We start from the raw sequence: 16,365 nt of genomic DNA, 5'->3' as shown, positions 1-16,365 counted from the left end.
TAAATCCCCACAGGGCTTTTCCTCCACAGATGCTTCTTCATTTACTGTTTGCCCCTGGGCCTGTTTTAGGGACTTTGGGGTGTCTGTTCCTTTCCAGAGACTTTAAATAGGGGTTTAAAAGTAATTTTGCCAATTCCTTGGGGGATGGGTTACACAGCTCATCCGTCCTCCTGCTGCGAGCTGGTCTCCCACAGACTGTTCCTCATCTACCTGTAGTGCCATGCTAACAGGCTCTGCCTCACAGGGCAGCTGTGAAGGATGCATGGCCTCACTCTTGAGGAGTCGGTACATTTTAGTTGTGGGTTGAACTCCATCCTCTGAATGGACCTCAAAGGGCTTGACCCCTGGCACCTGGGCATGGGAGCTCATTAGTTGTGGGGTCATAGAGAGGTGGCTAAGATGAAGCCGCTGGAGTTCTCAACCAAGAACTTCTCATAAGAAGAGAGCGTGACCCACGTCAGACAAAGAGGAGAAAGCCAGAGCTGGGGGGGACATTCTGCCAGCCAAGGAGTGCAGAGGATACTAGAAGTCCACCCAGGACCGGAAGAGGCAGAAACTCCCATCCTCCCCAGGTCTCAGGGAGGTTGGCCCCACTGATACCTTGATTTTGAACTTCTGACCTATGCAAAATCTCTCTATCCATTTAAGGCTAGTCCCTGTGGTCCCTGGTACTGTCCCTTCAGGACATCAGTTACTGTGGTTTGGCCATGGCCTGAGTGATCCCCAGGGGCTCAGTGAAACTTCACCCCACTGAGTGGCCTTAACAGGGTAGAGGAAGTGCATCTGGCCATGATGTTTAGACGAGCCCTCTGACGACTGCGTGAGACCCCAGAACTGAGCATCTGCTCCGTGTCTCTGCCTTGGAATTTTGCTAGACAGACGCCATCACACAGGACCATGGACTTCTAGAACTGTGAGCAGAAATGATCTTCCTTTCTTTCTAAAGTAGCCTATTTCACTGTGGTGGCTGTTCTTGGGTGTCGATGTGACTACATCTGGAATTAACAAAACCCAAGTGGCTGGGCACACCTGGGAGGGGTTTTTCTTAATTAAATCATTGAAAGTGGAAATACTTTTTTTTTTTTGACAGGGTCTCACTATGTAGCTCTGGCGGTCCTGGAACTTGCTGTATAGACCAGCCTGAGCTCAGCCTGCCTTTGCCTCCTGAGTGCTGGGATTAAATGTATGCGCCACCACGGCCAGCAGGGAAGACCCACTTTTAATCTAGATCTTTTGAAGTGGGAAGAAGACCCACCTTTAACCTGAGCCACACCTTCTGCTGGCAGCCTCTACTGAAGGACACAGAAGGAGGCCTGCTTCTTCGCTCACGGGCAAATCCATCCCTCCACTGGCTTTCGAGTCTGTGTCTTCTGGATTCTGTCATATACCGATGACCCACGGACACGTCCAGCCTCTCAGACGGAACCACTGGATTCTTGGGCCCACCACGGGCAGACACCATTGTTGGACTAGCTGGACCACAGTCTGTAAACCATTCTAATAAATCCCCTTTATTCTCTAAGTTCTGCCCCTCCAGAGAACATGACCAAAATTTGTATTAGTCAGGTTTCCCACTTCAAATGATTTAATTAAGAAAAAAGATTCCATCACAGGTGGACCCAACTGCTTAGGTTGTAGTTAATTCCAGATGTCGTCAAGTTAACAGCCAAAGCCAGCCATCACGCTCAGTATTTGAACACAGTGCCATAGCACACCACAGTCGTATCCAGAATGCTACTTTCCTTCTTCTGGGGGGCAAGGGACCACCCCCTTCAGCTCTCTTCCAAAACACCTACTGTGGAGAAAGTGGGTGACATTCTTTCTGGGCCAGTGCCCCAACAGGGACAGCAGCCAGGTCACTCCTGCCCAGTGCTGCATGCATGACCCATCCTATGATACTTGTTGGAGGAAGGTCCTAATTTGACATGGGTCATTGCCTGCCCACCTCTCACTACCTGCCTGATAGAAACTAGCCACTCAGTGTTCTTCCCTACCACAGGCGGAAGGGTCTCAAGCTCCAGGCTACCCCAATCTGAGGAAGCCACTTAACAGGGGACCCAGTCCAGGGTCAGAATCTGAGATCAGGCTGAGCCCTGCTCCAGCATCCATGGAAACCTGCCCCAGAACATCTCACCTTGTGGCAGAATCACTTCCTCTTTGGGCTCACTCCAGTCTGGTTCGGGATCCTCCTCCTTACATCTGATAGGAGCCTACAGAACCCAGAGCCATGGCTTAGGTAATAGTAGCAACTAGATGTATCTGGCCAGTATCTCCTCTTCCTTCCCATGCACTAAAAGAACAACTTTGGAGGAGTATCGGAAAGCACACACCCCTCCCACCAGGAAGGATGGAAATGGTGATGGACTGAGACACCGTCACAGCCCGCTGTGTCCTCTGGGCCTTGCTGACATGCCGGGCAGGAGAAACACTCCCTTCAAGAAGATGTCTCTGGGAAAACTGGTGTGCAAGTGTGCACTGGGCAAGGCTACCGGCTCTTGGTGCAGGTTGGTTAAATTCATGTGTTCTTCCTAGTAGGCTGCGGACAGATCTGTGTCTGCACCTGAAGGTGCCGCTGGCCAGGGCAGCAAAGGCAGCTGGAGGTTGGGGATGACCTCACCTGCTGCACCTAGGTGTGTTTGTAGACAGTCTGATCTGACTTTGTCACCCTGGTCTTCTTCGCTCCACTCTGTAGGAGAAATGGCCATCATGAGAAGGCCTGTTTCTCCCTCTAGGCTGGCAGGGGTTCCTGGAGTCACTTCCTGTTTCTCCCTCGAGGCTGGCAGAGGCTCCTGGAGCCACTTCCTGTTTCTCCCTCTAGGCTGGCAGGGGCTGCCGGAGCCACTTCCTAGGTTGCCCTGTGTTTGCAGGTCTGCTCCTTTCAAACTCATAGGGCCTTTTGTTTTGTTTTGTTTTAATAGCAAAATGTTTATAATGAGAAACACCCGTTTCCTGATGGCAGCACTGTAAGCGTCTTCAAACATTCGCTTTCCCGGACTATTTTAATTAAGCTGTAGCCCACGGTGAGCCACTTTGCCCCCAGCCCTAGGTAATGAGGCTGCGCTTTTTCTTTTCTTTCTCTAATATCAAATGACTGCCTTCATTTCTCATGGGTGGCAGTTTTCTCCACTGCAGAGCGTGTGGCTCTGGCTGCCCCAGGAGCCCCGCAGCCTGGCGAGACGCAGCTCCATCCACCCAGCGCAGGCCCAGCTTCCCAAACTATTTTTAAACTGTTTTGGTTCAATAAAGCTCTAAACAAGTTTTGCCAGGCACTTTTCCATTAATTTTTAAACTGGAGCAAACTGCAAGGGGAATTTAATCCATGTGTCTCTGCTTCATTTACACCCAACCCATCAAGAGGTTGTGTGGGGCCGTTTGATGTCCAAGAAGATGTGGGGCTTTTTATAAGTCTGCTCAGCTCTTTATTTCTTCTTGGAAACAGGAAGTGGCATCTTGCCAAAGTGTAAATGAACATAAGTCTCTTTGCAGTAAGGCTTCGAGTTACCAACATAGCATGCCCAGGCTGTCCCCTCTGAGCCTGGGGCTTTCCCCAGGGCTCAGACTCTATCCAGAAAGTCTTCTTTAAAGGAGTTTTACTTTTTTTAAAACTGTTAAAAAATAAACATAACATGAAATTGACTATTTTGAACCATTTAAAAAATGTTTTGTGTATGAATGTATACAGGCATTCCCATGCCATGCCATGCCGTGTGTGTGTGTGTGGCGGGGGGGGGGGGGGGGTTACATCAAGTGTCCTGACCTTCCACCTGTCTCTTGAGCATGGCTGCATGCTCCAAGCTTGCTGGCCCCCAAGCTTCTGGGGATTCTCCTGTCCACCACCTACCCAGCTTCAGGAATGCTGGGATCAAGGATGTGCCAAGCTCTGGGTTCTGGGGATCTGAGCTCAGGCCCTCAGGTTTGTATGACAATAGCTTCTCACATCTCTCCTCAGCCCCAGTGAAGCCCATTTTAAGTGTGTGTATTCCATGACGTGGTTCCACTTCCGCCTTTGGGATTTGTCTTCCCAAGCTGAGTTTGTCCCCATCTTGTCCATGCCAGATTCCCAGCACTTGACTGCTTTCTCAAAGATCTGGTACCCTGGGGGCTGGAGGGCTGGGGAGGAGGTGGCTTCTGGGGACTGGAGGGCTGGAGAGGTGGCTTTGCACTGGGGATGGGGGATTACCTCATACAGAGGAGCCAGTTTCTGTTTTCAGCATCTACCTTTAACTCCAGTTTCAGGGGATCCCAGTGCCCTCTTCTGACCTCTGCAGGCAACAGGCGCCTACACAGCACACACTTACATGCAAGCAAAACACTCTTACACAGTATGTATGTGTCTATATATAGTTTTTAATGGAACCTTTTCTTACCTGCCCTTCTTGTCAGGCTTGCTTCATGCAGCAAAGGCCCTTGAGTTCTACCATGTTGTAGCATGTGCCAGGCCCCCCCCCCCCCTTTTCAAAGGCTAATAGAATGTCTGATTGGAGTGCTTGCTTTCCGTTCCTCCCTCCCTCTCCCCGCTTCCTCCATCCCTCTCTCCCCCTTCATTCCTGCCTCTCCCTCACTCCCCCCTCCTTCCCTTACTCTCTCTTTCCCCTACCCTCCTCTTTCCTTTTCTTTCTCCCCCCTTTCCTCCTTATCTTTCCTTTCCTTTCTGAGACCATATCTGGTTGTGTTGCCCAGGCTGTTCTGAACTCTTGGGCTCAGATGATCCTCCTGCCTCGGCCTCTCGAGCAGCAGTAGCCAGAGACACATGCCGCAGTGACCAGCTGACCTTCGAGCTCCTCTGCGTCTTGTCACATGCTGTTTAATTTCTCTGCACCCTCTCCATACCGCCTACCACGCCTCGGACCCCACCAGTGGTGCTCGGTCACTTCTTAAGCACCTAGCGAGGGCTCTGGTCCTCAGGCCACTGTGTTCTCGCATTTGGTCTTCACAGGAGGCCCGAGGACAGGCAGTGGAAACCTCTACAGATTCAGTGCTAATGCCCAGCCTAGATGAGGACAAGGGGCATGGGGCTGGGGCAGGTATCCTGGAGTTCTGGGGTTTGAAACCAGTAAGGACATGGCCAGTAACAGCAGCAGGTAGCACTGAAGGCTCTGCTTTTGCTTAACTGGAAAGAACCAGAGTCCCTTAGAGATCTTGGCTAACGGGTGAGCAAGCTGCCCACTAGGGACTGCATTTCCTTCATGGTTATGAAGTCCATCTTGCTACCAAGGACTTGTGTGGGCATGTGAGCCATAGGCTCCGGAAATGGGATATGAGTCTCTTTTCTCAGAGCTGAGAACACTCAGGTTGGTGCATCTCAAGGGTGAGAGAGTGTGAGAGCCTGTAGGTGGTCTGGGGGGGGGTGGCAATAAGGGAGAAGCCAGTCAGATCCTCAAGAGAGGCTAAGTTGGCCCTGGGGGTACGGCAGACAGTGGCTGTGTTGTTTAGTGTTCAAGAGGTCCACAGGGCAGGATGTCAGCAGGCAGCCCAGGGAAGGGGTTCTCCTCAGTTTCAGTGTACTGTATCAGGAGACCTGTTATGCCTCCAGGATACCCCTCCCTCCCATTTCTGGCTCCCGGGCTCCCTGTCCCATTGTGTCTGGGTATTCTACAGCTTTATGCTTGCCCTCGGCATAGCCGCCTAACTCCTAGCTGAAGACTTAGCCCGCTCCCTCCTTGTCTCTAGCATACCATCTAGCTCCACGCCAGCAGTTTGTTTCCTTGGTCCTAGGAAGCTCTGCATGTATGAAATGAACATGAAGAGGTTTGTCTCGGGAAGTTTTGCATGTGTGCTGTGAATTGAAGGGACGGGTCCTGGGAAGCTCTGCATGAGGGGTAGGAACACACCATTAGTCACCGAAATTAAGATAGCTAAGCAGCGCTTTCTCCAGCAGACCTACAGCAGGTAATGTTAGCTCCACAACCTCCAGGGGCTACAAAGGACTCTTTACAGAAAGAGAAATACCAACAATTAACAGCACCCTGAGGACGTGGGGGCCAGATGCATAATTGAAAGGAAATGGTCCTGACCCAGGGTAATCTCCTGTGCAGAGCTCGACCTACATGTGAGGGGCCTTTAAGGCCTCACTCTCCCTCCTCCAAAGGGGAGTGGTACCCACGGCATCTTTTCCCTGGTGGGGGTTTCTGGAAGACCTCAGACATTTGCCAATGAACTCCCTACTTGCAAAGCTTCCCACACAGATCTGTGTGCGCATCTAGGTTGAGGCCACAGTTCCCCCTGGGTCTGTAGGGAGCATACCAGCTGCTAGTGCGTTGAGCACAGTGCTATCTGGGCTGCAGGGGTAGGAAGCAGACTGCAGCACAGAAACTCTGGAAGACTCAAAGTGTTACTAAAAGATGCCTGGCTCTTTTCTGTCTTGTGATGGGTTCTGAAAGATTCTGTCAATAATGCCGTGTTCAGGATCAGCATAACAAAAGGAAAGACCTCAGCCCCCCATCTGAGACCCGTGCCTCCATAGATAAACAGGACCTCCCAGATGACTGGCATCTTATGACATTCCCAGGCCAGGTCCTGAGCGTATCTCTTAAATTTTTCCCACAAGAACCAGGCACTTGGGGCTTCACTGCAGAGGGAAATAGGCTTCCCACTCAGGCAAAACCAGATACCATCTACACGCAAGTGTCTGTGAGCAGCACGTTCCCATCAGAACAACCCAGGACCCCATGCAGATGCTGCACAGAGGAAGTGCTCATTCTGTCCATTAGCTGACTTAACCCCACCAAAGTCTGGACAGCCAGAGCAATGCGGAAGCACCGTTTCTTGGGTTCTATTGCCCCCTCCTGGGATGATCTGGAATTACACCTATACTTGACTGTGCCAATGCAGACTGTGGGAGGCACAGCGGTGGGAGAAGGCATTCTATAACCTGGCGTCTACGTACTGCTAAAAGGCACCATGCGATGACACAGGTTGGTGCCTGTGCCTGACTGGAACCTAGAGCTGGAGTTTTCCCTCTAGGATCCTTCCCAGACAAACATCCCACTCGATCAAGTCACTGACCAATGCCCAAAGCTGAACAGATCATGTCCTATTGGGCCTTCTGCCAAGTCCTGTGGACACTTACAAGGAGACGAAGGGAGAATGCAGGGCTTGGCATGATTGTGTAGTTGTGTTCATAGCCAGGCAGTTTTGATTTAGGAATGTGGAGGGCAGTCAGTCTTGCATGAGAAGGGTGGAGAGGCCAGAACTGACTAGATCCCGCGGAGGCCCTGGTTGGGAATACTTGAGGGCTGTGGGGTGCAGATCCAGCAGGGAGGACAAAGGTGCTTGTCTATGTCCAGCTCTTTCCCTCCCATCCCTTCAGGTCTCTATATGGGCCTGCATGTACTAGCAAGGGTGATTTAGGGCCTACATGGATGGGGACCCGTGGCTTGAGAAGCAGTGCACTAGGCACAGCCAGGTCCACGTGTGTACCACTCTTGTGTGCAAGGTCTGGTCCCCTCACTCTGAGAAACCCCTTGAACTCTTCTGTGCCTCAGTTTCTGCAACCCTTAATTATTGACACTGCACACTCCGAGCAGGCCTGCGGTGCCATGCTGTTTTCCTGACGCGTGAAGGCTTGCAAGGCCAGTTCTACCCTCAAGGGTGCCAGTGGCAGGAGGTGCCAGACTCCAAATGTGGTGGGAAAGAGGGTGCCAAGGACAAAGTCCTCGTGGGGTCCAGGAACATTCTGCAGGACAGCTCTGAGACTGGCAGGCTTCCCTCCTGGTGCCCACTGCGCCCTCTGCCATCCTGGGGAGTCCTGTTCCTTGGCAACACAAGGCTGGATGCTTTGGCAGGCAGGCATTTCCTAAGACATAGGACCCCTGGCCCACAGGTTCTTCCCGTCTGGGCTGGCTCACAGGGACTGGCCCACAAGGGAGCTGTCTGCAAGCTATGCATCTCTGCCACTCTCATGTCTGCTCACAGCCGACTGGTCTTACCAACTGGCTTTCCTTCCAGACAAACTAAAGGGCTCTGCAGGGCTACAGCCCAGGACTGAGCTCACTTCCTACGCTCGGGCCAGGGTCTGACCACTGACCAGACGACCACTCAGCAGAAGATTTCTCAGTCCTCAGCAGATCTTTGCTGCTTTTAAAACTTTTTATTTTGAATATAGATTCATAGGAAACTTTAATTTGTGGGGAAGAACCCTGCCATTGTCTACCATGTACAGTAAGAACCAGAAATGGTGGGGTACAGAGCTGCTACTGCCTGCCACAGGATGTTGGGAGCCCCACCTTGCAAGCCCCAAGAATGCCACTAGTGTCCCTCCAAAGGCTCATGTGTGGTTTCCAGGAGACAGTGCTGAGGGAACTGTGAGGCTCAGTCAGAGATGGGGCCACTAGGGTGTGCCCAGAAGGAAGGGGACACGGCAATCCTGGTCCCTTGCTGTGTCTCCCTGCCTCCTGTCCACTTCAAGAGCGCAGCTTTGGTCTAACACTCCCTGGTGAGTTTCTGCTCCAGCAGACCATGGGCTGACTGCTCAGTTTCCTCATGTTCTCAGGCATGTTTTCACATGAGTGTGCTGCAGTCTCATCGACCGAACCCAAGTGTGGGAATCTGGTCTCTTCTCCTTAGCACGTGGGGCAGATAGATGGAGCTCAGCTCATCTTCAGAGCTGGCTTTCGAGATTACTGCCTTTAGTGTGAACCTTTCTTTGCTGACATTCATCATTTTTTTTCTTTCTGTTTAAGTGCACTTTGCTGTTTTCCCTAGATTCCCCAAAATGAAGCCTTGATTTTAGACTTCCCCTTCTCATGTAAGCATTTAAACCTGTAAGTCCCTCAAGCATGGCTTTAACTGCATCTCTCAAATCCTGACATTTTCACTTCATTGAAAGCAATGTAGAATTTCTCTAACCATCCCCTTCCACCTTCTTTAGAAGTAGGCCATTTGATTCTGGATTTGTGAAAAAGGGCCTTGTTATGCCTTTGAGTTTATAATCCTCCTGCCTCAGTCTTCCACATGTTGGAATTACAGGCACGTGTCAAGCATGTCTACTTGATTCTGGCTTTGAGCTTCTTTGGGGCCGTTACTGAGTCAGCACACGGCCACTCTGCTGTGTTTTCTGCAACGGGCTGGGCACCCAGCTAGTGTGATGGCCTGACATCACCACCTTGATTTCTCTCTCCTTCCAGATTTGCTACTACCAACAGAGGTAAAGATGCCAGTCACAGAGGTGGGGAGATGCGTTAGCGGCAACAGCACGTGCTATGTAAGCAAGAGCTTAGTTCAAGACCCTAACACCTACTTACATATCTAGGTGTGGTTGTTTGCACCTGTAACCCCAGCACCGTGAGGCAGATGGGAGGATCCTGGGACATGCTGGCTACCAACCTAGCCCCAGGCTAAGTGAGAGACCTGGTCTCAAGGGAATAAGGCAGTGAGTAATGGAACAGGCCTCCTGATATCCCCCTCGGGCCTCCATGTGTGCATGGGTGGGCATACCTGCACACAAGTGCATGCACCACCCACCCTGTATGTACACAGAGACAAAAACCTTTAAAAACTAAAGAAACCAGCTCTACTGAGGAGGGCAACTGGCCTGCCGAGACCAGAGCGTTCTTTCACGTTTCCACTTCACCTTAGCGCAATTTCCACCAAGTGTTCTCTTTGTCCATGGCCACTGGCTTCCTGATACCTCCTGGTAGCACACGCAGCTGCCCCGTCCGTCTGCTTTCAGCCCACTCTTGTCTCAGTACAGAATGTTGCTAGTTTTGCTTTTTGCCCAGCTGGATCACCTGTCTTTTGACGAAGGCCTCTGGTATACTCATCATACCAGGATGCTGTCCATGAGGACGAGGCCTCAGGCCGGCCTCCCTCGGAGGTGGAGCAGCACTTGGCCTCTTGGCTACTCTGAGCACCACGGGAAGGAGCCTGGGGCCGTTTTAACAATGTCATGGTTCTGTGGGAACACAGTGAGGCCAGAAGGAAAAGCCTGGTGGTCCTAGGCTGAAATGTTACGTGGTCATCAAAGCTCACCCAGCCACCCACCCATCTATGCCCGTCTGTCCATCCATTCATCTGTCCACCTGTCTATATGCTTACTCATTTATTCACTTGCTGGAGCGCCCGGCCATCCATCAATCCATCCACCCACCTGCTATCTATACGCCAGCCTATTTATCTATTCAGTTGCCCACTGTCCAGTTGCTCATTCTCCCTGTTCGCCCACCATGCCCGCCCCACTGTCCTTTCCGAGCCACCCTTACACTCGGCTCCATCTGCTCCTCTGATCCCAGAGCTGTTTCCTTCTTGGAGTGAATGGATCTTTTCTGGTCTTGGCTCAACTCCGTCTTTCCAGGGAGTCTCTCCACTTGCTATCTGTCCTGCTAGCTCCCTTACATCTACACTTTCCTGTGTAACGAGCAAGACCATGTCTGTCACATGCCTTTGTGTACTGGAGGAACTTGTGAAAGTTTCCTGCCTTAGAGCTTCCAATGGGGAGGGAGGTGGAGACCAGAGCCCTTTCTTTGCACAAGGCAGAAGAGCAGGCCTGCAGAAGTCCTGTGAGGGCTAGACAGTGCTCATCAGCAGGCAAGAATGTCCAGGAGAACTTCTGGGGCCGACATAGCTCCAGAATTTAAAACTACACTCAGCGAGGTTGTCTTAGAAGCCAGCAGAAACTCACAGCGCTGCTCCTCAAGGTGCCTCTTTCCCTGACACTTGAAGAGCTACTTTGTAGGCCTGAGCTAGATCAGGTCAAACAATCCTTTATTAAGCAGTCATTTTCTTCAGTCCAGCCAAGGAGCAATGCTACACAGCCTTCTGAGTCACTGTGTGCCAGGCATCTGCTCAGGGCTTCCTCCAGCCGTCGTCTCATCTGACCCGGACAGCGGCACCCTGAGGGGGAGATTATGTTCACTTCATGGAGGAGCAATAGGCTTCCCACAGTCTTCCCACAGAGAGGACTGCGTGCATCTCAGCCTCTGAAGATACAAAGCCCAACTACTTCTCCTTCTCTGTATCCCATTGCTGTGCGGAAGCTGCTGAGCCCCAGAGACTCACAGTGCTATTCTCTGAGGCTGCCTGCAACTCTTTACCGCCTTCTGGTCTAGCTTCCCGTGTGAGCTCTATTTCAAAACAGCATGCACAGTGAGTGATCTGCAGTCAGTTCACACCCTGACCTAAGCAATGTGCCTGCCCTCGCCTCGTGGCCCCTTGGCATTGCTGTGAATCCAACACCCTTAATTCCCGCTGCATCAGTGAAGTCCAGTCAGATAGGTTGGTCAGTGGCCTATGGACTCCCTCTTTCAACAGAGAGGAGAAACAGCCTGTGAACTGACAACAAACAGTGACACCTTGTGGGGAATGTCAGAAACAGCTTTTCCTGATGGCAGTTCTGTAGGAATACTTAAATACCCAGAAGGTTCCTTACTAGTAACAAAGGCGGTCAAGTCAAAAGGCACTATAGGGACAAATGAAGCTTTATTTACGCCACAGAGTTTCTCTCTGAAAAGCAGCGCTCACAGAAGCCTGGGGCAGGTCCTGCACAGACCCACAGCCTGTGAGGGGGACATCCGCAGTGTTCTGCTCACGCAGCTTGTCCTCCCCCAAGGAATTCAGGGTCTTAGGGCCTACATGTGAGGGAAGTCAAGCTGAAGAGCACAGGCACGTACAAAAAACTAGTGCAAAGGAGACTCCCACAGCCTGCCGCACAGTGGGGAGAGCTGAGGTCACAAGGCCCACTGTGTGTGTGGCAGACACACACTGCACAGTGCAGAGCTGCACGCACACAATGCATGGGGCGAACTGAGCCCAGCATGCCCCTAGGGAACTCCCACCAGCCCTCAGTGCAGCCTTCGACAGAGGATCTGCCATCACAAGCTCAGAGTGCTGAGGTAAAGCCATGTCGTCTAGGAACCCCTACTCAGGAAGCAAAGCATTGTGGTGCTGTGAGTTGCACAGGACAGCTGAGTTCTACGTAAACGGCTTTGAATATGGTTTCATGGTATAAAAACGTATCGGCTAACAGCAGTGCCTCGAGGAACGGTTTACATTCATAGCTGCAACGGAATTAGGATACCAGAAGTGTCACTGCTTGGCCACTTGGGCTTGTTATGTGTGTGGTGTCCAGTGAAAAGCAAAACTGCGTCTGAAGAGGAGTGTGCCAGTGTCAGGGTGGACGAGCAGGTCCACTGTCTGCTGTGGCGCGGTGGCATGTGCAGCCATGTCACCTCCAGTCTGAGCAGCAATGGCTTTCTACAGTACACCATCAAAGGAAGGAGCTGCGTGCTGGGACACTGCAGAAATTAGCTTTCGGTGCTCAGGAACTAAACCCTGCCCAGCCGTGCTGAAGCAATCACTTCCTTTCAGTAGCTGTTCACGCTGCTACAGTACAGACACCGGGAGGAGAGCCGGGGGAACTCAGCCCTCAAGCCCACCAGCAGGGCCAGTCCCTCACGCTGCCCAGCGCAGGAGTGTTTCTACCTGGCCTCATGTCATATTCAGGAGGACAGCTTGGAGTAGCTGGGAGGGGACAGCTTCCTCTTCAAGTACTTGAGCACGTAGAGTGGAAGGCAGCTGACCACAGTGATGGCTGACACTTTCCACAAGAAGGTCACGGTTGTGATGAAGGCAACATCTGTCGGGAGGAGAGAGAGATATTGAGAGCCGCTACAGGAGCTCCCAGCCCAGACTGAGCCCCTCAGGATCCCCAGAGCCATGGGCTCCACCGGGGCCATGCCCACAGGTCTGCCTTGACCTTGACTGTCCTTACTGTGCACCTGTCCAACTCGTGCTTCTCTCTGCATAGGGAGCAAGCACATCCTGGCACTGGGAAGGCCTGGAGCTGGCTAACAGGGCAGACGGCACTTTCAGCATGATTTACAGAGGACATAGCTCGCTTGTGGTTAACAAGGCCACCAAAGTCCTCATGGCAAGACAGGTGGGAAAGCCTCACTTGTGCTGAGGAGTCCACAAACTGCTGTCAAAGCCGGGATAAGAGGGTCCGCTCACTGGAGTAACAGACTCACGCTGGGCCTGGAGCTCAGCGCCCAGTCTCTAGCTGGCACCTACAGCAAGGAGCACACTGTGCCGCTCAGGGAGGGTTCGCGAGGGCTCAGTGGGTGAGGAGTGCTAAGTCAGAGGAAAACTGGCTTTCAAGAATTAGCCTGGAGTGCCAAACCAACGCTTTTTTGCTAAAAGTCTGTACTCTGGAAGGGAATAATAACTTTACCTACCTAAGAAAGCGCCAAAAGATACTCTGCCTATACCTGTGCCGAGAGAAAACATGGATAAAGCAGATGAAGGAAGACGGAAAGAGGCTCAGGTGTTTTCAGTGGTTAGTTCGCTACTTACCGGAGAAATGCATTAAAAAGCAGTAGAATGTTAGCAGGAAATGCACTTGTGCTGGGAGTTTCAACTTGCATTTCATTGCCTGTTGCCACATAATCTTTTAAGCAGAATGGCAATATAACAATTACATCACTGCAATATGGAAGCAAATGCCCAGATGCCCCCTGGATCTGTGCTAGAACCCTGCCACACCTGATGGTCTCATTTGAAAGCCCTTTCTTATACGTCACGTGCAATGTGGACTTGAGGCTGATTACATTCCCACCTGCGTCACTCCGCCTGCTCTAAAGACTGACGGCCTACAGTGAGTGAACTCACCACTGTGGCTCTGATCTACCACCTAGAGGGCTTTGTTATTCAGGTGGGTGAATAACTTGTATGGACAACTGCTCATGAAGGCAGCTGTTGCCACTGTCATGGGTGTGGAGAACTCCTTTCTGAAGTCTGGAGCTTTTCTTTTTGGAGCAGGAAGCACTCTCTGAAGTCTGGGAAGCTGGGCCTTTCTATACTCCAGGAGCAGTGCAGCCCCACACTGACAGATGCACAAGGAGTATCTTTTCCTTCGGCCGTGATTTTATAGATCTTGGGAAAGAATCAGACGTGGTGTCATTAGGTACAATGACCATGCTGAGGTGACCTGGCGTCTGCCATTCTCAGCCTCTGGCTGGGGAGGAAGAGTGATGAAACCTAGCAGAGCAGAGTGGAGTGGGCCAAGTGAGGGCGGAGCAGTGCTAGCGGACATGGGAGCTACTGGGAATGTTGAGGGCACACGAGTGTAGACCCAGACGGGCGGCTCCTCAGGAGACAGTGCATTTCACTTAGGGTCTCTTTTCTGAGAGCACAGGGCTCAGGGTAGCCCCATAGTCCCAAGGTCACCTAGTAAGTCACTGTGAGCTGGGGCTGGGGCTAGCACAAAGAATGTGTTAGAAGCAACAGGCCCTGGACTCCAACTCAGGGAGGTGCTGGTGAAGACCCCTAGTCACATGGTGAGGAGCCTGGCTGCCTGCTGGGCTGCTATGACTTCTGCAGACAGCAGAAGGAAGTAGAACTCATGTGGTTCCCCCACCTAGACCTCCTCTCCAAAAGTGGCTGCCTTGAAGCGCTCATCAGCTTCCACCATGAAAACATCAATAGCACAGTTCTTTTAGGGAAAATGATTGCAAGCAAACATACACAGGACTGCGAAGGTCTTAATTTTATAAATCACTACATGATTTTTATCTTTCCATAAAAACAAACTTCTGTGTTGTGAAACTTTCTGCTTTGGGACTTGTCTATAATATAAGCTGTTGAAGAGATAACAACAAAAGGTTAATTAGTCACAGATAATGAATCAAAGCTCCAAGCACTTACCAAAATACTCATTTAAAAAAGCAAGTGAGGCGACATAGCAGCCCAGACTGAGAAACTCGGCCACAACCATGAGCCAGTGCCATGTCCTGATGGTCAGAGCCACCATGAGCAGCTCAGTCAGGATCAGTGCCGTGAAGGAGATGGCCACAACATGGACGAACTCTGCCTCAAAGAGCACCAGTGCCCCGTACATGAGGATGCCACCTGGAAGGGAGCACAGGAATGGTTGGCTTACACACATGCAACAGGGACCAGGAGCACAGCCACTGCTGGTGAGGATGGACAGGCCAGTCTTGCAGATCTGCCGGAAGCCAACTTCACAGTATGTCTTACATGAGCTCTCTGATCAGGCAGCTAATGATGCTAGGACAATCCTTCCTTCCCGGGAACTCTAGCAGAGGACAATACATCTCTCAGAGACAGCCACTGTGTAGCACAATATAAAAAGTACTTACAGAGTTTTCTGATTGGCTGACATACAATAGTTAAAAAGTACCAGTCTGGGGCTTGTGAATGCAGCTAAGTAGGTAGAGTACCTGCTTTGTATAAAGGGGACATGGGTTTGACCCTTAGCATCACACAAACTGGGCACGGTGATAGACAACTGTAATCCCAGCACTTAGAAGGTGCAAATAGAAGGATCAGGAGTTCAAGACCAGTCTCAGCTACATAATGAGTTTGCCTGAACCCACCATGGGCTACAAGAGACCTTATCTCTAAAATTCAAAACCTTCAAAATCAAACCAAAATCAAAAGCTCTCCCCAGAATATCAATGCACACATCCCCACGCTGGAATACCAATTTACAAGAGAAACAAACTTGACTGCTGAAGAAATTTAAACCATTGAAATTTAATTTGCAGGCAAAAACAGAACACAGTATTGCTAACACACACACTCTCTCTCTGGTCTGGTGAAATCAGGAGCCATCTTACCTTGGTAAATGCTGATCAAAACCCAAATGAGGAAGGTCTTGAAGGAAAGGGACCGGCCCTAGGGTGGACAGTGGAACGGTTAGTTAGGAGAGCAGAGTAGCGTGCCTGACTATATAGTCCCAAGGGCAGGGGCCCACCTATATGCTGTCCTAAGCCTGACAAAGGGGGCCTCAGCCTGGGTGGGCATCATGGTTGGTTGGAGTTTTATATGCCTTTTTTCATGTGTGGAATTCTTAAGCCACAGCCATGTCCTTGGATTCCTAGTAACCCAGAAGCTGGTATCTACAGACAAACCTTTAACTGAACTAATAGATAAAGACTGTAATAAAAATATTTTCCCTCTACTTTGTTACTTTTTAGAAATAATTATTTACTTCTCAGTTTTCTCTGGACTCTCCCACCCCAAAGTAGAAACAGTGAAGGCATTTCAGTTATGACTTGTCCCAACTGGAGTAAGAATTTCTGATTTGGTAATCCTTTCATGAAAACCTTCCACACTGTAAGTCCAGCACAGACAGATGAGATGGTTTCCTGTATACTCTGCCTTACCATTCAGACTAAGCACAGGCTCCCAGCATGGTCCAGAGACAAGAGATGCTGCCTAGTCCCCTGCACTGAATCTCACAGCTTAAGATATTCCAATACAAGGAAGGACTGTCAAGGACTCAGTGCTATGCCCATCAGGTGACATATGCCAGAGTAGGATGACCGTGAGCCTCTATGTGGAGACAGGTGCACAGGTCCTTCAGCTCCTTCTTGCATGCCTCTGGCATCCTGTGATGTCACTGACTCA

The 16,365-nt window shown here is 51.0% G+C and overlaps 1 protein-coding gene across 11 annotated transcripts in view; it reads right to left on the bottom strand.

Moving 5' to 3' along the window:
- Positions 1-10,685: 10,685 nt before the first annotated feature.
- Atp9b (ATPase phospholipid transporting 9B (putative)) overlaps positions 10,686-16,365 on the bottom strand; it is a 204,468-nt gene continuing 198,788 nt past the window's right edge. For 3 of the 11 annotated variants that reach the window (XM_075968158.1, XM_075968160.1, XM_075968166.1), the window contains 5 exons: positions 15,573-15,630; positions 14,638-14,841; positions 13,288-13,381; positions 13,170-13,202; positions 12,277-12,571 (listed from right to left, as the gene is read on the bottom strand). In XM_075968158.1, the coding sequence (XP_075824273.1) occupies positions 12,424-12,571; positions 13,170-13,202; positions 13,288-13,381; positions 14,638-14,841; positions 15,573-15,630 (537 nt within the window). In that variant the 3' untranslated portion in view covers positions 12,277-12,423. Of the gene's footprint in view, positions 10,831-11,396; positions 12,572-13,169; positions 13,203-13,287; positions 13,382-14,637; positions 14,842-15,572; positions 15,631-16,365 lie in introns of those variants that run through there. The other 8 variants (XM_075968168.1, XM_075968163.1, XM_075968159.1 and 5 more) reach the window with 7 other exon arrangements.

The sequence above is a fragment of the Microtus pennsylvanicus genome, chromosome 4 (assembly GCF_037038515.1).
Source record: "Microtus pennsylvanicus isolate mMicPen1 chromosome 4, mMicPen1.hap1, whole genome shotgun sequence".
Taxonomy (NCBI): Eukaryota; Metazoa; Chordata; class Mammalia; order Rodentia; family Cricetidae; genus Microtus; species Microtus pennsylvanicus.
The sequence above is the reverse complement of the archived record's forward strand: the minus strand, read 5'-3'. Positions and strand labels throughout refer to the sequence as shown.